This window comes from Amia ocellicauda, chromosome 19 (genome assembly GCF_036373705.1).
Source record: "Amia ocellicauda isolate fAmiCal2 chromosome 19, fAmiCal2.hap1, whole genome shotgun sequence".
NCBI lineage: Eukaryota > Metazoa > Chordata > Actinopteri > Amiiformes > Amiidae > Amia > Amia ocellicauda.
Window position 1 is genome coordinate 26,395,716 of NC_089868.1, and position 20,382 is coordinate 26,416,097.

At 63.5% G+C, this 20,382-nt stretch overlaps 1 protein-coding gene across 2 annotated transcripts; it reads right to left on the reverse strand.

Annotated features, from left to right (window-relative positions):
• Positions 1–689: 689 nt before the first annotated feature.
• On the reverse strand, positions 690–19,917 carry prrc2c (proline-rich coiled-coil 2C). 2 transcript variants are annotated; one of them, XM_066692426.1, is made up of 34 exons: positions 19,578–19,917; positions 16,954–17,124; positions 16,664–16,841; positions 16,434–16,549; positions 16,160–16,294; positions 15,542–15,858; positions 13,999–14,081; positions 13,638–13,777; positions 13,439–13,526; positions 13,067–13,217; positions 12,313–12,967; positions 12,030–12,202; positions 11,674–11,908; positions 11,375–11,579; positions 8,799–11,285; positions 8,415–8,572; positions 8,063–8,217; positions 7,606–7,924; positions 7,431–7,516; positions 7,086–7,274; positions 6,656–6,913; positions 6,476–6,568; positions 6,228–6,329; positions 5,914–6,100; positions 5,620–5,826; positions 5,394–5,515; positions 4,546–4,682; positions 4,032–4,266; positions 3,642–3,830; positions 3,052–3,258; positions 2,769–2,869; positions 2,537–2,663; positions 2,242–2,427; positions 690–2,131 (listed from the first exon to the last, which is right to left on the reverse strand). In XM_066692426.1, the coding sequence occupies exons 2-34, from the start codon at positions 17,066–17,068 to the stop codon at positions 1,868–1,870; spliced, it is 8,400 nt and encodes a 2,799-aa protein (XP_066548523.1). In that variant the 5' UTR covers positions 17,069–17,124; positions 19,578–19,917; the 3' UTR covers positions 690–1,867. The 2 variants fall into 2 exon arrangements, with proteins under 2 accessions (XP_066548523.1, XP_066548522.1); XM_066692425.1 differs by having other exon boundaries at positions 4,546–4,715; positions 19,578–19,916.
• Positions 19,918–20,382: the final 465 nt, after the last annotated feature.

Genomic DNA, 20,382 nt, shown 5'->3' on the forward strand with positions numbered 1-20,382 from the left:
TCAATTTACTTCAATTAAGGGCTCAATTGAGAACTCGGTTCCAGCAGGGCAGGGGCTCCGCCAGGACCAGGACCGAGAGCCCCCCCCCACAGGCAGCATTTCAGGTCTGAGTCTGTCGAGTCTTTGTTTCAGTGAATCAAATGAACAAACCTTCCCATTCACTGAATCAGAGGAACCGATTCAATCAGATGGATCCAACTGCCCAGGAATCTGGAAACTTTCACAGAACTCGCCAACATCTGCAGTTGTTCTGCACAAGAGCGGAGCGGAGGGTCCCGTCCCGTCCCGTCCCGCCTCTGAGCGCCTCAGCCGGCCAGCGGAGGACTGGCGGAGACGGATGGGGGGGGTGGATAGAGATACTGCACAGTAAGGGGACCGGTCTGACCAGTGGCCATGTCCTGATTGAGGTGATCCCTCCAGCCCCGGGCCTGCTGGACTCGGGGCGTCTGCTGCCTGGTCTGGCCCCTGGCGCTGCTGGGTCTCCAGCTGACCCGGCCCCGGTTCCAGAGCAGAGGATGACCGACGGGGCTGAAAGCAGGTGCATTAGACGAGTTAGGAGCCTGGCATGAATTAAAGACTTACCGAGACTTCGCTTCTCCGACTCTGCACAGCAGAACGAGACCCAGGCCCGGTTCTGCAGCACCGGCCCCCCGCACACGCCCCCGAGGAATAAACACTTGGCTACACTATTATTTTTTACAGCATATTATTTTATTAGTTTCTGTAACCAAAACCAAGAGAATGTAAATAAGACCGTACATATTTAATACAGCAATTAACTCCTGTACAAGTGAAACAAAATCCACACCAGGAATCATCTCCCACCCCCCCCTGGTCCGAGAGGGCTGCCGGGGGGCCGCACGCTGCCCTGCCGTGCCCCCAGCACTCCCGCCGGACCCCTGCAGCGACGCTGACCGCCAGCCCAGTCACGAGAGAAGGCTGTGATGAGAAGATCTGCCGGAGAGACAGGAAGAGGAGCGAACGGAGGAAATGTATAAAAATAAAACCGCGGGACAGAAAGCAGAGAGAGAGAGAGAGAGAGAGAGCATGTCACGGGGACGGAGGGGGGGGGGTTCTGCTGGCCTTTAGCAGCGATCGTGAGACCTCTGTCCTGCGGCCCGGCGCTCAGAGACGGGGAGGACGGGGGTGCGGACCGGACGCACGCCGGCTCTCACTCTCCCTCCCCGTCTCCGAGCCCCCGGCAGTCTCCCGCCGGACCCCCACCGCTCCGGGCACCACGAGAAGCGCCGGGTCCGACAGACGATTCCTGGTTCCGGCTGAACCGTTCTGTGGTGCAGTGCCAACCCCCCCCCCACCACTGTCAGGCAGCCGTCTAATAACCGTTTCACGTGCAACTCGTCACGGGGGGAACTGAAAACCCAGAGAGGCTTTGGCATCCTAAAAAAAGACCTTTTATTGTGATTTCTCCCCAGTTAAGATTAGTTTTTATTTTCGTAATTAAAAAAAAGATCCACAAAAAACAAAACTGCCCCCCCTTTAATGGATAATCGATTCTACTTGGAAAACAAAATGATACACAATAATAATAAAGCAAATCTCAGCAGCGAATTTCAAACCTTATCTTTGTCCTACAGCCGCGGTGACATCACTATGACATCACTGTGACATCGTGACCCCCCCGGCACAGGGAGGGAGAAACTCCACACTCCTAGGAGACCGTGCCGCTCCCTCCCCCTCGGACCCGACGGGGCCGCGGCGTCAGTGAGTGGCCGAGCGAGTGAGAGGGTGAGAGCGGCCGTGAGTGAGCGAGCGAGTGAGTGAGTTAGTGAGTGACAGTCCGGTGCTCCGCCAGTCCGGCGCGGCTCGCCCGTCCGGAGAGAGAGACGGGCGGACGGGCGGCCGGCCGCTATTTGGTCTCCTCAGGCTTGATGGACTGGGGCTTGATGGGGCCGGTCCGCACGGGCTTGGCAAGCGAGGGGGCCTGGGGGGGGCCCTTGTCTGCGTCGGGGGGGCCGCCCTGAGGTGTGGGGGCCCCACCCTCGCCCATCGCCTTTCCCCCCCCGCCCTCGCCGCCCCGCGGGGTCTTGCTCGTCGGCGGCTTCAGCTGCTGCTGCTGCTGCTCGGAGAAGAACTTGTGGGTCGACTGGAGCACCTCGGCCCGCTGCTTCGCCTGGGGGGAGGGGCGTCAATAAGGGGGTTAATAAAGTGGATAAACGGAGAGTTCTCACTCTGTCCCCCTCTGCCTCCTTCCCCCTCTCTCCCTTCCTCCCCCCGTCTCACCTTGAGATCCTGCTCTGCCTTCATGGCGGCCTGCACTCCGCGGGGGGCCAGCGGTGGGGGGCCCCGGGGCATGTGCTGGGGCCGCGGGTGGGGCATCAGTCCGGCACCGAGCTGCACCCCCCCGGGGAAGGAGCTGCTGTGGGGGGAACGGACCAGCGGGGACACGAGGCTGGGCTGAGACAGCATCTGCAGAGGAGGAGGAGGGGGGGGTGTGAGGAAGTGGTGCAGCAAAGGGGCCCTCACGGGCAAGAGCGGGGCCACAGGGGCCGAGGAGCGAGGCCGCAGAGACGCCCACCTGAGGGGAGTACTGCGGGGGGAAGTGCGGGGGGATGCGCACCCCTGACGAGCCCGGCTGGTACGGCTTCTGGTACACGATGCTGTTCATCTTACTGGACTGGCTGCTGGGGCTGGTGGAGCTGGCCCTGAGGAGCAGAACAGGGTCAGAGCGGGGCGGGGGGCCGCGTCAGTCAGTGCGTCAGGCGGGGGGGGGGGGGGGCGTGGCACTTGGGCAGGGAGCGCAGGTTTACCTGAAGGGGCTGGAGGTGGGGGTGGTGCTGCGCGCACTCACTGGGGGGGTCCCCGGCTTCACATCCATCCCACTGCCAAACAGCTTCATTTCATCACACATCTGAGGGAGGAGAGATTTAAAAGTGTGTTTGAATGACTACGTATGATCCACTCATGTATATTATTCATGATTATTAATACATATTCAATTCGTACATGATCTATACAGTGCTGTTCTAGCGTGTGACCCTGTATTGCCAATACAGCTGGTTTCTAATCGAACACACAAGGCGGGGGTCTGACCTTGCTGGGGGGCGGCATCATGCCGTGGCCGCTCTGGCCCACCAGGCTGCGGTAGGCCTGGCTGATGGGCGGCTGGCGGCTCATGCCGGAGCCCTGGGCCTGGGGGGGCGTGGGCAGAGACTGGGGCAGCGCGATGAGCGGCTGGTGCCCCCCCGTGGAGCCGAAGTTGGGCAGGGAGAGCTGGGAGCCCGGGAGGGGCACGGTCACCTGGGGCGGAGAGGAGACAAGGCACTCAGTGTGCGTGTTTCAGCACATGTAAAGCACAGGTGTGTATGTGTGTGCGCGTGTTTCAGCACATGTAAAGGACAGGTGTGTGTGCACGTGCGCGTGTTTCAGCACATGTAAAGGACAGGTGTGTGTGCACGTGTGTGTGTTTCAGCACATGTAATGCACAGGTGTGTGTGAGTGTGCGCGTGTTTCAGCACATGTAAAGCACAGGTGTGTGTGTGCGCGTGTTTCAGCACATGTAAAGCACAGGTGTGTGTGTGCGCGTGTTTCAGCACATGTAAAGCACAGGTGTGTGTGTCTGTGTGCATGGTATTTTACAGATGTGGGTTTGTGAGGGTGCGAGTGGAGGCACATGTGTTCACCTGCTGCACGGGGGCGGCGCTGGGGAACTGCCGGGCGCTGTAGTAGGTGCTCTGCGCCGAGTGCGTGTGGGGCGGCACGCTGACCTGCTGCAGGGCCGAGCTGGGAGACTGGGTGCTGCTGTAGTAGCTGGTCTGGCCCGGCTGCTGCCCCGAGTACAGGCTGCTGGCCTGGCTGAGCCCCTGCCGCGCCTGCCACACAAACCACAACACGCCGGTCAGAGTCCGGACACACAGAGCCCCTACCGGAGACCATATGTACAGACCCCTCTCTCCCAAGCGCCGCGCACTGCCCCGGGGCAGCATAAAGAAAGGAAGAACCTCTGAGCCGGGCCTTTAGAGTCCGAATGCTCCCCCTGGCCTGGACCACCCTGCCCCCGACCCCGGCCTCACCTGCAGGAGGTGCGTGTCGATGAGCTGCGAGCCCCCCAGGCCCGAGGGCTGGTTGAGCTGCGGTTCGAACAGGATGGGGATGTGCTGCGTGCTGGAGGGCTGCTGGTAGGCCAGGCCGGACTGGGGCTTGCCCAGCTCGGGGGGCTGCACGCCGGGGTAGCTGTGCAGGGCCGTGCCCGACAGCATCATGGGCGAAGCCTGCGACAGGCTGCTCTGCATGAAGGCCTGCTGGGACCTGGGGATGGAGACGGACACGGGTCACACGCCGACCACCGCACAGCGACGGACACGGTTAAACCTGCCCCCGTGCCCCGTCTTACATCAACTGTCTCTCCACAGTATCCGGACACTGCCCGGCTGACCGGACTAGACACAGTCTGTTATTCTAACATCCCCTCACAGTAACCGAGCTTCAGTGTTTAGAAATAAAACCTCTAACAGGACAAGACATGTCTGTATCCCCTGTGACTCAGTGAGAGGACAGACCCGGCGGCCAGGCGCTCTGTACGCTGACCTGTAGGGCTGCAGGGAGGAGCTGAACAGGTCCTGGGGCTGGGAGACCGGGGGTCCGGAGCCGAGGCCGAGCTGCGGCTGGTGCTGCCCCTGCAGGGGGGCGTACATGGGGATGGGGATCTGCTGCACGGCAGCCGGCTGCAAAGGAAAATCAAACAATGGAGACAGGGCCTGAGCAGAACCGTCCCAAACAGGAGAGAGAGAGAGGGGACAGGTCAATGGTCACGCTTGGGGCATAACAAAACGCCGTCAAAATACAGTCTTCAACATGCACACGCTCAGACACACGCACATCATCATCATCATCATCATCAACAGCAGTGTCTATATCCTGGACAACAGACCCCTCCCTCACTAAACTGCTGACACCGAGAAGACAGAGCGAGCGAGGGGGACACACCGAAGAGAGAAAGAGCGAGTGAGCGAGCAAGCAAGAGAGAAGGGGACACACTGAAGAAAGAGCGAGCGAGCGAGGGAGGGAGACGCACACTAGAGAGAGAGTGAGCAAGAGGGAGACTCACCGAAGAGAGAGAAAACGAGCGAGAGAGGGGGGGGAGACGCACACCGAAGAAAGAGCAAGTGAGCAAGAGAGGGGGACAACGAAGAGAACAAGTGAGCGGGGGACACACCGAAAAGAGAGCGAGCCACACCGAGCAAGAGCAAGAGGGGGACACACCGAAAAGAGTGAGCAAGAGAGGGGGGGACACCGAGCGAGAGAGCAAGAGGGACACACACCGAAAAGACAGTGAGCAAGAGAGAGGGACACACACCGAAAAGAGATGAAGCGAGCGAGAGAGAAAGAGAGGGGGACACAGAAGAGCGGGCGAGGGGGGTGTTCTGGGGCCGTACCTGCGAGAGTCCAGGCTGGAAGCCCTGCTGCTGGGCCAGCGACGGGGGGGCCAGGCGGGGGTGCGGCGTGCTGAACATGTGACTGGCGTCCATGTAGAAGGCCGGGATCTGGGCTGCAGAACCTGAGGAGGGACAGAATTATAAACTAAACTAAAACAAAGATCTCCCTCCCTCCATGTTCCCCCTCTCCCTCCATGTTCTGTCCATCTGTCCGGCGCTGACCCACCTGCTGCAGACTGCGACACAAACACCTGGGGTGGCTGCTGCTGCTGCTGCTGGGGCAGGAGGGACGGGATGCAGCCCAGCTGGGAGAAGTGCCCCCCGGCCGACATGCCCCCGCCCTGCAGCTGCTGCGGCTTCACCTTGCAGATGTTGGGGGGGTCTGAGGTGGTGGTCTTGGTGCTGAGGGAGGAGGTGGTGTAGGTGCCAGAGCCTGGGGGGGGGGTAAGGAAGAAGCGATTATTCTCTGGTGTGGGGGTCCCATGACCGAGAGGCGGCGCTCCACGGGGGGAGGGGGTACCTGAGAGCGAGGTGGTGGGGGTGATGGAGGCCACAGGGATGGGGGGCATGGAGGCGCTGGAGAAGGAGCTATAGGAGGCGCTGCCGCCCCCCCCGCCGCTGGTGATGGGTGCGGCGGACGAGCTGACCGGGGAGCTCTTCTCCCCCACGCTGGGCGAGTTCTCCCAGGCCTTGCGCGCCGACTCCATCTGAGGGGGGGAAACAAACATGAGCCTCAGACACCAGGGCGGGCAGAGGGGCACGCCCACCCGGCACAGGGGCACGCCCGTTTATATTGAGGGACACGCCCACCCAGGCTCCAGCGCGGCTATATACCTTGAGGGTCAGGTCCACGGTGGCTGGGGAGACGGGGGTGAGGCTGGCAGTCTGCTGCAGGGCCTCTCTGCGGGGCAGGGGCAGCGTGGGGGGCAGCGCCACCTGGGCACAGAGAGAGACAGAAAGAGAAACGAGAGGAGAGAGAGGAAATGGTCAGTCAACACAGACAGAGGACATCACCGCAGTGAAGCACCGATCGGCGCGGTCGTCCCCCCGGGCGAGTGGGGGGCTCTGGGGGCGGGACTCACGTTGGGCACTAGGCTGTCTTCCATCTTGCCGCTGCCCGAGGGGACGCTGTCCGCCAGCGAGGAGGAGGGGGCGGTGTAGTCCGTCACCGACTCCTGAGGGGGACACAAGCGCACGGGTCGGTGCCTGTCGGCCGGGCCCCCGCACCGCCCCGGTCCCTGCACCCTGCCCAGCCCTGGTACCTTGGAACCGGCGCTGTACTCCGCCGATGGGACGGTGATCATGCCCTCGATGTCCCCCCCGAGCTCCGCCACTCCCTTGCCGTCCTTGCTGGGGGAGCCAGGGTCCGGGCCCCTGCCACCCCCCGCCACGCCCTTGTCGGGCCCCTCGCCCTCGGCCTGGCGGCCCTCCTTCGCCGCCTTCCTGTTCTTCAGGGAGCGCTCCTTCCCGATGGGTCCGGGCTTGTACTCCTTCGTCTCTGGGGGGGCGATCTCCGGCAGCTGGGGGGGGATGGGGTGAGAGAGTCGGTAATTGTCAGGCCTGAGAACATGTGACACTTCCACCAATCAGCAGAGTTTATACTCATCCCACAGCGACTTGAGCACAGAATCTAGATTCTGTGCTCAAGTCCAAGTCTGGATGGCCCAAGTGTGTCACACCCGTCCGCAGTACCTTCTGGGCCTTGATGGGCCCGGCCCGGGGCTGCTTCTGCCGCTGCTCCTTGGGCTCGGGCAGCTTGTTGTCCTTCTCCAGCAGCGCGGGGACCCCATCGCTGTCCGTGCTGCCCGCTGACGAGGGCGCCCCGAACTGGATACTGTCCATGCCCAGCTCCCCGGGCCCCTCCACGCCCGCCTTGGAGCCCTGAGACAGGGGGAAAGAGAGACGCACACAGAGAGACAGCGGAGAGAGAGTTTAATAACGTCTCCAGAGTCCATATCAGAAGCATCAGATTGGATTTCAACCGGCAGTGTGAACACAACCAGAGTAAGTACCCCAGCACCGGGGCAGGAGCCTCACCTCAGGGGCCCCGCTGCCAGAGAAGGAGGTGAGCGGCTTGTTCCAGGCGCTGACCGGGGGCGGCTGTGGGGGGCTGATGGGTCCCACTGCAAGACAGGGAGAGACGGGAGGCGTTATTAATTACACGGATCGTTTCCCCCCCCGGACACACGGCAGCAGGGGCCACGTGACTCACGTTTCTTGATATCCGTCAGCGCGGCGGAGGCGACCATCTTGCTCTCCCACAGCTCGGTGCCCAGGGCGCTGTGGCTCTGCCCGGCCGGCAGCGTCTTCCCCGGGAACTCCCCGACCGGCAGCGGCACGGCGCCCTCCAGGGGCTGCGGAGGGGCCACAGGCTGAGCAGGGGGCTGGCTGAGCGGCTGGCTGGCTGGAGGCCCCTGCTGCTGCTGCTGCTGCTGTTGTTGTTGTTGCTGCTGCTGCTTCTTGGCGAAGCGTGGGGGCAGCTTGGAGCCGCTGCCCCGGCCCTTCTCCCCGGAGCCCTTCTTACTCCAGTTCTGCCAATGCAAGCACACAAACCAGGTCAGCGCCGGCACAGGGAACCAGAACGCACGGGGAGTGGTCCGCACAGTCTGTGTGTGGCCCCACCAGGCCGTCAACCTGCCCAGCGAGGTGGCGCAGCCCACCGGCCTCACCTGTACGGTCAGCTCCTCCTTCTTGCGCCGTTCCTCATCCTGCAACCGCTTCTGCTGTTTGCGGGAGACCACCTCGGTGAAGCCGTCGTCCGCCGCGCTGGACTGGGGGTCCTCCAGGGTCGTGACCTCGGGGTGGTCGTCTATGATCACCACGCCTGGGGGGGGTGGGGGGACTCAAGTTAGTGACGGTCCCTGCTCCGAATACACCCTAACCCCCATCCACACCCACATGCCACCCTGAACCGCCCACCCCCCAGAACAGCCCCCGACAGCCAGGCGGTCCAACATCACACTACAAACTACCCCCCCACCCCATAGGTGACCAGCAGAGAGACCCCCCCGGTGTACTGACTGGCGTAGTTGTTGAGGTCGAACTGGGACAGCGCGTCGGCCTTCTCCTTGGGCTTCTTGGCCGCCTGCTTGGCCTCCTCCCTGCGCCGGGCCGCTGAGTCCTTGCCGGGTCTCTGGGACGGGCCCCCGTGGGCCAAGTCCAGGTTCTGGGCACCTGCACTGCTGGTCGGATGGAGACTAATGAGATCCCGAGACGGAGCGAGGGAGCAGACGGAGATGGAGAGAAGATAGCCACAGACCCACACATAATGCACACAGACACAGGCACACACTTACTGCATACACTTACTGCACACGAAAACAGAACACACGCACATGCATGTTAGTGAAAGGCATAGTCAGCACAGGCAGGTCAGAGAAACATAGGACAGATGGGAAAACTCACCCTCTGCGCCCGGTCTTGGCCCCGGAGCCGCCCCGGCGCTCGCCCTTGCCTCCTGGATAGCCCCGGCCAGGTTTGGGCCCGTTGCCGCGGCGGTTCTGCCGGTCCACGGGCCGCTGGCTGGAGAAGCTCCTCTTGGACGCGGTCCCCGCTTCCCTCTTGGGCGTGACCCCCGCCTCGGCGCTGCCCTTGCTGGGTGTGGTGGAGCCGGGGGCCGCAGGGACCAGCGGCTCGGGGACGCCCTTCCTGTCCTGGCGCTCGCGGCGCTCGTTGAAGTCGCTGCTCTCGGAGGCCGTCTCCCACTCCTCGTTGGCCTGGTCGGACGAGTTCTGGTTGGACAGGTCGGGGGACTTGCTGCCCGCCGCCGCCGCGCCGGACGAGCCGGCCTCCGATGGACCCCCTCCCCCCCCCTCGCTGGCCCCCGCCCCCTCGGCCAGTGCGACGCTCCCCGCTGTCACCTTGGAGACATACGGCACTGCCACCGGGCCGGGAGCTGCCGCAGCGGTCACCGTGGCTGCCTCGCCCGCCTTGACCGCCGCCTCGCGCTCCTTCAGCCGGCGGAAGCGCGGGGGCTTGTCCTGCCGGGGGGGCCGCGCAGGCCGGGGCCTCCTGGGGCGCTCCCGGCTGCCAGCCCCACCTTCACCGTACTTCTTGCCGTCGAACTTGGGGGGGCGACGATCGGCAGGAAGAGGGCCGTCCAGCCTGGAAGCGTCAGCGTCCTCGGGCCGGAACGTCTCCATGGGCTCGGAGGGCCACTGCGAGTTCTCCTTTGGGCCCCCCCGCCGCAGAGGGACGGGCCGTGGGGGGCCGCGCTCACGACCGCCCCCACGCCGGTTGAAGATGCCCCCCCTGCCGCGCCGCGCCGGCTCACCCTTGGCCAGGAAACCAGGTTTGGGCCGGCCCTCCTCGTCGCGGGGGCCGAGCTTGTCGGGGAGCCCAAAGGATGGAGCCACTCCCGTGGCTGGCTTGGCCCCCCGGCGGGCAGCGCCCACTCCCTCCCTGCGCACCGGCCTGCCAGGCTTGGCACTGCCCTCGCGGTCGGAGGCGCCGGTGTCGCTGGCGGAGGCGCGGCCCTCACTGTCAGAGTCCGAGTCCGAGCCGCGACGCCGCCGACGCTTGGGCATGACCTCGAAGTCCGAGCTCTCGCTGCGCGTCTCGCTCTCCTCCCGCCGCCGGAACCCCGGGGCCCCTGCCGCCAGGGGCAGGTCTGCGCGGGACCGTGGCTCCCTGTATGGATAATCTCCACGACTCCGGCCCCGGCCGCCCCTGCTGCGCCCGCCGTACGTGCCACGGTAGCTGCGTCCGCGGGAGTAGTACTCTCCACGCCCACGTCCCCGGAAGCTCAAGTCAGTGGCCCATTCCCTCTCCCTATCCCTATCCCTGTCTCGGTTGTCTCTGTTGTCCCTGTCTCGGTTGTCTCTGTTGTCCCTGTCTCGGTTGTCTCGGTTGTCCCGGTCTCGGTTGTCCCGGTCTCGGTTGTCTCGGTTGTCCCTGTCTCGGTTGTCTCGGTTGTCCCTGTCTCGGTTGTCCCTGTCTCGGTCCCGGTCTCTGTCCCGGTCTCTGTCCCGGTCTCTGTCCCGGTCTCGGTCCCGCTCATCCCGCCGGTAGGCCCGGGGGGGCAGGTTGGGCTCCTTCCTGGAGGGCAGTTTAGGCTCGGGATGGGTCTTCTCTCCCGACGGCTTCTCGGGCTTGTCGTCTCTGGTGGCGGGTGTGAGTAACCCTGGCCCCTGGGGCCCCCTGCTCTTCCCTGGGGGTGCGTTCTGTGGGTCCACGGGCTCGGGGGCAGGGGGCTCCCTCCTCCCCCCCTCACCAGGGGACTTGAGGCCATCGACAGGGGGGGGCTTGGTGGCGCTCTTGCCACGGTCTGCGCCGCGCTCCTGCCGCTCCTCCCGCTCGCGCCGCTGCTCACGCTCCTCCTTCATGTCCCGCAGCACCGGCTTCTTCACTGGCCCCGAGCGCCGCACCGGCCCCTCCCTGCGGCTCAGGCCCTGGCGGGGGCCCCAGCGCGTCTCCGGCTTGGGTTTGGGGACCAGCGGCGCGGGCAGCTTGTCTGTCTTGTGCGGGCCCTCGGCCGGGGGGGTGGCCCTGCTGCTGCCGCTGGAGGAGGGGCCCTGGGAGAAGGACTCTTTCCTGGGCTTGTCTTCGGGGCGCTCGACTGCCTCCAGGAGCCCCGGCACGGGGCCAGCCTGTTCAAAGTGTGGCTCCTCCGGCACGTGGGCGTGTTCCTGGGAGACGCTGCGCTGCTGCGGGGCCGGGCCCGGGCTCTCCGCCTCCTCCCCGCAGGACAACCCGGCCTCCTGCGGCTCGAACGTCGCCGGCCCCAGGCCCCTGTCGCCTGGCAGCAGCCCTGGCACCTCCTCAGACCCCCGGCTGTGGAAGCCTGGCCCCGGGTCTGTGGCATCTCTGAAGAAGTCGGTCTTGGCGCGGGGTTCGAGGAGGCCGGGGTCCGGGGGGTACACAGTCCTGTCCAGCTCAAGCCCCGAGTCCAGCCTGGAAGAGAACAGAGAGGCGGTCATTCCCACCGACCAACACAACACACAACACCCCCCGCTGGCACTGCCTCCCTCTCGGGCCCCTACCTCGGCTCCTTGGGCTCCTCCTGTCCTTTTGGGGGCGTGGCTGCGGGCTGGGGCTCGGCTGGTGGGTACGGGTCTGAGCCCCACACCAGGCGCGCCTCGGCCGGCAGCCCATGGTCCCGGACGGGCCGTGTCAGGTGGTCGAATGAATCGGCGGGGGAACCCTCGGCCGGGTCTCGGTGCACCAGCTGCTTTGGGGGTATCCTGCCTGCGAACAGAGAGGATTGTGGGAAGGAGGGAGAGAGACAGACGGGACGCAGGGACCGTGAGAGGAAGGAGAGTGGGGGGTGTGGAGCTCATACCTGGATGCAGGGGGGGCATGTCCATGGGGGGCCGTCCAGACATCATTCGCGGGTCCATGTAGGACTGCATCATCAGCCAGCGTGGGTCGAAGCCCATGGCGGCCAGGTGCTGGTGGGGGGGCCCCAGTGGCTGGTACAGCGAGCGGTGCTGCGGGGGGGGCACCGGGGCCCCTGAGGGTGAGACAGGACCCCCCCCCTGCTGCTGCTGCTGCCACTGCTGCTGTTTGAGCTGCTCCTGGGAGACAGAGAGAGCAGGGGACACAGAGGGACAGTTATATTATGTTATGTATAGTGCCAGCTGTGCCAGGCGGGCAGAGGGGCGGCAGGCAGGGGTGCCCGGAAAGCAACGGACATACCTGCTGTCTCAGGAAGCGTGGGGGCAGGGATTTCTGGAACTGCTTGGAGTATCCGGAGGTCAGGGGGGGGCGCGGCGTGGCACCCGGCTCACCCTCGGTCTCGGGGGTCAGGGGTTGGGGGTCCTCGCTGCTGGGGGGGTCTAGGCGTGGCACGGCGGGCAGGGGCTCCTCGACTGTAAAACAGAACAGATTTCAGGTTCAGACGTGGCCCTGTTGATCTCCGTTCACTCCTAATGCCAACAGAGCCGGCTTTGAACCGCGGTTTCTCCGGCCCGGCCCTCACCTCGGCTCTCCTCGGCGCTGAAGCAGTCTCTCCTGGGCGCCATGTCTGCCTGGCCCTCCTCCGGTGCCGGCGCCTCCAGCTCCACTTCCCGCACCGACTTCTCGAGGGGAAGGGGCTGTGGCTGGGGCTGGGGCTGGGGCTGTGGCTGGGGCTGGGAGGGGGGCGCCTGCTGTTTATTCTCCTCCTCCCCCCCCTCAAGGGCCGCGGCGCCGATCTCCCCTCTGTCCTGGGGGGGCGGCGGCTGCTGCGTGGGAGGGGGCAGCTGCAGGGGGGGGGCGGCGGCCGTAGCCGGGGGGGGCACCGGGGTGATGGTGGTCGTCGCGGCCTCCCTCTCGTCCGGCTGCGGGGAGGGGGAGGGCGAGGACGAGGGCTGCTTCTCAGGGGGGCGCATCTTCTCGTTGAGCCGCTTGAGCTTCTCGGCGCAGGCGGCCAGCCGCTGCTCCTCCTCGCGGCGCTCCTGCTCCTCCCGGCGCCGCCGCGCCCGCTCCACTGCCCCCGACAGCTCCGGCTGCTTCCGCCGTTTCTGACGCCACGCCTCCGACTCCTCCTCCGAGAGGGGGGGCCCCGGCGGCGCCGTCAGCGGCACGCCCATCCCGCCGGTCGTCGGCTTACCTTGCCGGGGACCTCCAGTCATCGCCAGCATGCGGCCCGTAGCCTGGGAGAGAGGGAGAGGTTAGCCCGATGGGAGGCCGAGAGAGAAAGAGGGGCCCGGCACTGCACTGGCCAAGCGACCGAGTCTCGGCGTCCGCCGTACCTGGTAGTCGAGTGGCTGCTCCGTCTTGCCGTAATGGCCCCTGCCGCCGGGGGAGGGCGCTCTTGGGGCCCTGGGGTCGCTCCCCTGCTTCCAGCCCTCGGGGGCCTCGCTGCTGCGCGCCCGCATGCGCTCCACCTGGCTCATCCACTCCCTGCACAGGCAAGGGGCAGGGGGGGTTAGAGGGGCGCACCGCAGCACCAGAACAACCAAACTGACGCCCATGTGACTGCTGAGGAGCGGAGACAGCAAGTGCTCGTCTCTGGCATGCCTCTGACATCAGACGTGTGACAGGTTACTCTTCACTGCACTGCTTGGGTCACTACCACACTACTCCTACAGCACTACACTACCCTACTGCACTACTACACTCACCAGTTGTCACCCTTTTCCTTCCCAGCCTGGTTCTCCTCGTCATCGCTGAAGTTGAGCTTCTCTGTGTAGTCCACCTCCATCTGGGCTCCTGGGGAGACACCACGACTGTCAGAGAGGCAACACAGCGCCGCTCCCCCCGTCGACACAGTGCTGACCAACCCCCCATCACACACACACACACACACACACACACACTCACCTGCCCAGCCCTCGTCTGCCTCCGTGTCCAGGTTGTCAAGCTCCTTCAGCTCCGTGGCACTGATGATGGACGGCCTGTCCGGGTCCTGTGGCCAGGCCTGCCCGTGGCCCTGGGGGGGGCGACCGGGAGCCCGGGGGGCCCTGCGGGGGAAAGGGGGGTTAGCGAGGGACTCGTTTGACACCTTCCGGTTTGTTCCACGGTGTTTTACCAGATTCCCAATTCCTAGTTACTGAGCTCAACTCACCCGCTCTTACGGGGAGACTTCATGCCACTTTGGTCCCTAACCCCCACCTCACAGTAACGCCTTTCCCCCCGGTAGGGTAAATGGACCCAGCGAACACAGACCAGACACATCACTTACTTGCCCGCTTCCTGCTGTGCCACGGGGTATCTGTACCCACCCTGGATCGGGGTGTAGGGCATCCGGGGGTACGCATGGAACATCTGTGGGGGGAGAGAGAAGAGTGACGTCCCCGTGAATGAGATCTGATGAACCCACAGCACAGCCGTCCCAAAGCCTGGGGTCATGACCCCAATTGGGGCAGCACCACAGAGACACAGGTCAGGTGAGGGTGATTATGACAATGAGTTAAATGTTTAAAGGGGAGGGTGATTGTGAAACTGCGTTCGATGTTTAAAGGGGAGTGTGTCAGGGGTTTAAAGCAGGTTGTGCGTGTCAATAAGAGAAAACAGGCAGAAAGAGTAAAATCATCAGGTAACAGGTTGGCAAGCGCCACCTTAACCAGTTCTGTAGCTAACCCGGCTCTGTAGTTAACCTGGCTGTGTAGCTAACCCGGATAACCCGGCCCTGTAGCTAATCCGGATAAACCGGCTCTGTAGTTAACCTGGCTCTGTAGCTAACCCGGCTCTGTAGTTAACCTGGCTCTGTAGCTAACCCGGATAACCCGGCTCTGTAGTTAACCTGGCTCTGTAGCTAACCCGGATAACCCGGCTCTGTAGTTATCCTGGCTCTGTAGCTAACCCGAACCTGTAGCTAATCCGGATAAACCGGCTCTGTAGTTAACCCGGCCCTGTAGCTAACCCGGATAACCCGGCTCTGTAGTTAACCCGGCCCTGTAGCTAACCCGGATAAACCGGCTCTGTAGTTAACCTGGCTCTGTAGCTAACCCGGATAACCCGGCTCTGTAGTTAACCTGGCTCTGTAGCTAACCCGGATAACCCGGCTCTGTAGTTATCCTGGCTCTGTAGCTAACCCGGCCCTGTAGCTAACCCGGATAACCCGGCCCTGTAGCTAACCCGGATAAACCGGCTCTGTAGTTAACCTGGCTCTGTAGCTAACCCGGATAACCCGGCCCTGTAGCTAACCCGGATAAACCGGCTCTGTAGTTAACCTGGCTCTGTAGCTAACCCGGATAACCCGGCTCTGTAGTTAACCTGGCTCTGTAGCTAACCCGGATAACCCGGCTCTGTAGTTAACCTGGCTCTGTAGCTAACCCGGATAACCCGGCTCTGTAGTTAACCTGGCCCTGTAGCTAACCCGGATAACCCGGCTCTGTAGCTAACCCGGATAACCCGGCTCTGTAGTTAACCTGGCTCTGTAGCTAACCCGGATAACCCGGCTCTGTAGTTAACCTGGCTCTGTAGCTAACCCGGATAACCCGGCTCTGTAGTTAACCTGGCTCTGTAGCTAACCCGGATAACCCGGCTCTGTAGTTAACCTGGCTCTGTAGCTAACCCGGATAACCCGGCTCTGTAGTTAACCTGGCTCTGTAGCTAACCCGGATAACCCGGCTCTGTAGTTAACCTGGCTCTGTAGCTAACCCGGATAACCCGGCTCTGTAGTTAACCTGGCTCTGTAGCTAACCCGGATAACAGAATTTAGAAAAACCCGCACAGAGCTGCTCTCAGAGACGGTACGTATTCATTTCTGAACAGTGACTCACGTAGGGGGGCATCATGCCCCGGAACTGCGGGTGGAACTGGGGGGGCACACCGGCTGGGGGCTGCTGCCCGCCGTTCAGTTTGGGCTGGGGGGGGGCGGCGCCGGTGGCGGGGGGCGCCGGGGCACAGAGAGGCGGCCGGTCCCGGGGGTCCCTCTTGTCCCGCGGCTCGCCGGGGGCTTTGTGGGGGTCGGAGGCTTCGGGCGTGGGGGAGGGCGTGTCGCTGCCGCCCCCCTCCTCCGGCGCCTTGCTGTCCATCTCCGAGGAAGCTGGAGCGGTGTTCAGATTGCGGCCCCCACCCTCCCGCCAGCTGCCAACATCTGCAGGGAACAGGACAGGGGTTAATGGAGGAGCCGGGGGGACAGACCGCAGAGCTGCTACAGAAACTCATCACTGCCCGCTTCCTCTATACTATATACTATACTTCTAAAGTCCCCCGTCCCCGTCCCCCTCCAGTCCCCATCTCCAGTCCCCATCTCCAGTCCCCGTCCCCCTTCTCCTGTCTAATCCCTGTCCCATCCACCGTCTCCATCAGAAGTTGGTTTCTTTATTCCAAGAGCTCCGATCCGGAGAGGGGCTTCGAGACCCCTGCAGGCGTCACGGGCCGGCGACAGAACTCACTCTGCGGCCTCAGGCTGGGCCCGGGTCCGTACGGCTCCTCCTCCTGTTCCTTGTCACTGCCGGGCTTGTCAGGCTCCCCAGCCGCCTGCAGGCTGGGGAACTCCTGCTGGAAGTGGCTGTTGGCCCGGGGCGTCCCTGAAACACAGAGCACTGCAGCGTCAGGGCCCTCCTCGGCACAGCGGCCACGATACATCGGTTCCCCGGTGAAAATGGCGCCTTACTACACACCGGCGGTGTGAACCCAGCTGCCCTACGCTCGTTAGGGCACACCTACCTTCGGCTTGGCCAGGGGGGTTGCTGTTGCTGGCCCAGGAGCGGCTGGCCCCTGTAGGAACCTCCGGGGGCTGGGGGGTGCCTGGCTTGGGCTGGGGGGGAGGCGTCTCCTGTTGTCTGGAGCACAGAGACACAAACGGTTAACTTTATTATAAGGCCTTCACATCACACAGAGCCCACAGACCGGCAGACTTCTCCCCCGGGGGGCTGACTAACAGCGGCGACTCTTACCGCTCCTCTCCGGGCTGGTCCTGCCGCGAGGCCCAGCCGCTGCCGTCCTTGGGCACGATGTTGACGTTGGGGTCGTTGCCCTTGTTCTCGGCCTTCAAGCTCGGCAAGTTGGCGGGAGGGGGCATGCGCCGGCTGACCGCAACTTTGCCGAGACTCTGGAGCCCATGTCTGGCAGCCACTGTGGGGGGGGGGGGGGGACGAGAGGGTCGGTCACGGGCGTTCGGTCGCAGCTGCAGCACACGACACGCACACGGGTACGACGCAACCACACACACACACACACAACTCACCTGCAGTTTTCTGGGTCTCCAGTGACTTCCCCTTATACGTGTTGAACAGGCTAAGGGTCGCGTACTTGGCCTTGCCATCCTTTGCCTTGGTGCTCTGCCCTGACTTCTCTGACATTTCGCTGGAAACTCATTGAGTCTGATCCTGCGGCCTCTCCCCTCAGAACCAGCCTCCTGAAGGGACACGAGAGAGAGACTGAGACAAAGAGACAGAAGACCTGCTGTAGACAAACTTTAATAAAAATAAAAAACACGTGTCTGGAGTACATGGCATAAAGGGTGCGTGTGGGGAGCACTGTGGTGCCGGGAGACCACACTGTGATCGAGCCACATCAGCAGGCCGGCAGGGCACTGTGCAGGTCCGCCTCCGCGTCTTCATTCGGCAATTATTCAACCCAGCGAAGCGCGTCGGGCTGCCATGGCTGCAGGAGACCCCTGCGACCCACACGGGGGGCCCTTCAAAATTCACAGCACGCCGACAGAGACGCATCGGCCCCGCGCTCACCCCACACGGGATCCTACAAGGAACGGGGCCACACTCCTCGGGGACGGGCCACTCAGGTCTCTCGATGGCTCTCAGTGCCAGCCTGCTGTCGCTGTTGTTGCCGAGTCGGTGCTGTGGAAACCTCCGGCCTGTGCCAGACAGCCAGCAGCATCACTGCCAGCCTGGGGGGGGGGGGGGGGGTCACTCAAGGACACTGTACAGCCGGCTCTCCGCAGCACAGGAGGAGGGGCTGCAGTCCAGCCTGAACTAGCAAAGCCTAGACCTGGGGAGCAAGACTAACACTATCAACTACCTGAATCTGAAGAGTCACCTCACTGCAGCTCCCCCAGCAAGAACACCTGACCGTCTGGCCGGAGCCGAGCCGCTCCAGACCAGCCCGCTGACCGCAGGGGACGGGGGGAGGCCCGGCTGATGAGGGAGGAGTCACTGTGGCTCCAGCACAGCCACACCAGCCATCTGCCTGCCAGATGTGCAGCTCGAGGAAGTCTGCCGCTCACCCTGACCCTACCCCTTCACGCAGGCACAACGGCAGCCCCTGTGGGGGGATTACAAGAGCACAGAGGGGCGGAGCGTGGAGGTCAGCGCAGAGACGCAGCTCACTCACGGGGGCACACTGAACGAGCAGCGCCGAGCCCCCAGTGTCGGGAACGCAGAGCTCCGCGCGCAACGGGTCTGGGTCCAGTCTCAATCACCACAACAATACAGGAACTCGCTTCTAGGCCGAGAGCAAACCCAATCTGCTCGTAAATGGACAGCCCTGCAGCGTAGGGGCAGACCCCGACTGACAGCTTCCTTCCTGCCATTGCTCCCACAATGCACCGGGGCACCCAGGGAGGCGTGTCCACTGTGCACACCTGGGAAGTGGGAGCAAGGCGACGTCACTGCGCGTCGGAGGGGACTCCCTGCAGGCGTGTCACAGCCTGGGGGCTCGAGCCTCCCTCTCTCAGTGCACATGTAGGGAGGGGAGGGGTGTCTTCAAGAGGAATAATTAGGGAATCTGCACATTGCTCTCTGTGAACGGGTCTCCTCCCTCACAGCCACCGCCAGTTTATAAACGGTTCTCGCCATAACGGGCCCGCCTGGATGGAAACTGACCTGTCCAGTGAGAGAGTGAGTGGAGAGTAGGGGTTATGATTATTACTACTATGTCTTAGCAGACCTTATCCAATCACTAAGCCCAGCAAGCAGGGCAACATATGAGGACGGCCTGGTCTGTCCCTCCCACCGCAAGACTAGCATCTCTTTATACTGCATTTAATTAAAAACGTTTTGAAGACTCACAGCAGTGCTCCCCTGCCTGGCCTGCGTGCCTCTCCTCAGGGCAGGACTGGACAGCACTCTCTCTCTCTCTATCCCTCCCGGGGAACAACAGCAGCCAACAATGCGCTCATACGGAGTGAAAGGAAGAAAGAAGACAGAAAACCGAAAGCAAAGAGCGGCTGTGAGTGGAGCCCCCCCGGTCCCGGGAAGTGTCTGAGCTCACACCGCAGCCGCCACACAAAGGAGCGACTGACGCGGAGGCCCGGCTGCCGGGTCCCCTGTGACTCACACCCATCTCTCCGGCTGCAGCCGCGACGCTGCTCTCGCTGCGGGACATGGAGTAGTTCAGCCACACAAACCAGGGGCTCCCACTGGAGGCCGGCCTGTCAGTCACACACAACACGGCCCCGGTTCCCAGACCAGAGCGGTGCCAAACCCGGCGGCTCCAGTCGAGCACCGGGAGCCCTGGACCGCCAGCGCACTCAGGGCCCGGCCATGCAGGGTCACAGCCCCTCGTGTGTAGCCTGGCAGGCAGGGCCCCCGTCCATCAGCCCCTGCGGCGGGCCGGTCGCCTGGGAGAGTCCCCGGCTCTGGTCTCGCCCCGGCCGGTACGCGTCAGCACAGCCCAGCGCGGACAGATACGAACCCCCTATGGATCGGTACCGCCCGGCCGTGCATGTGGGTCTCTATACAGATCCCGACGGGCGCCTGCGGTTCCGCTGGGGGATACCGACCGCCCTCCCCTTCCTCCCCGGCCCAAGAGCTGCACCCCTCCTGCTCTCCCCCCGTCCTCGCTCCATCACCGGGGCCCCCTCGCCCCCCAGGCCCGCCCGCGCCCCATCCCTGCCCCCTCGCAGCCAACCTGTCTCCGCCGGTCCCTTCGCTCTCCTCCGCCGCTCTGGCCGGTCCGGGCGTCTCGTACGGGTCCGCTCTCGCTCTCGGCGCGGCCGGGCGGAGCACAATAGCGAGCTGCTGCGGGGCCCTGTGCTGCCTGTCTCGCTGTCCCTGGCTGGCCGCCTGCGTCGCTCCGGTGCGCGGTGTCGGTGCCGCTGCCGTGCCGGTCCGTGGCGCTGCTGTGTCCGGGGTCGGGTCGGGTCTGGAGACGCGGCGGTTCCGCTCAGTGAGGCCCCGCTCGCCGCGGCCTGTCGCACAATCAAAGATGGCAGAGCGCCAATGGACGAGCGCCTGACGTCATCGCGTCGGGACGGCGGCAGCGGGACAGAAAGCGGCTCCTCCCCTCGCCGCCTGTGACGTCACCACCGCCGTTCCTGTTCCTCCCTGGCAGCCAATCAGCGGCGAGAGCGTCTGGACTGTAGCTGCTGCTGTTGCGTCGAGCGGAGACATCACTTCATCTTCACGTCGTGGTTTTGATCAGACTCTCTCAGGGGTTATTGGTTCAAGGCCATTTGTTTTCTAGACAGAACTGTGAAAGGTTACAGTAACATTTCCAAGTCTAAGGTGCTTTAACTAAATAAATACACAATTAAAATAAACTGAATAAAAACCAAGTCAGCAGCGTGGCAAATATAGAATAAAACAAGTATTTTGCATGATTGCTGTAATGTATACAGTATTTAGCTTCACTGTCTGTACAAGTGCATTACTGAATTGCATTTATTGTGATGTGTAATAAGAGTGAGAGTAATTGTATTTCAGGATGAGGGAAC

What these genes read in the sequence shown, in the direction of transcription:
- prrc2c (XM_066692425.1), bottom strand. Translation starts at nt 17,068, where the DNA reads ATGTCAGAGAAGTCAGGGCAGAGCACCAAGGCAAAGGATGGCAAGGCC. An exon ending in GCCCAGCCTGAGGCCGCAGA is followed by an intron (nt 15,859 to 16,159) that starts GTGAGTTCTGTC and finishes TGTTCCCTGCAG; the next exon opens with ATGTTGGCAGCTGGCGGGAG. An exon ending in GCACAGCAGGAAGCGGGCAA is followed by an intron (nt 13,778 to 13,998) that starts GTAAGTGATGTG and finishes TTTCCCCCGCAG; the next exon opens with GGCCCCCCGGGCTCCCGGTC.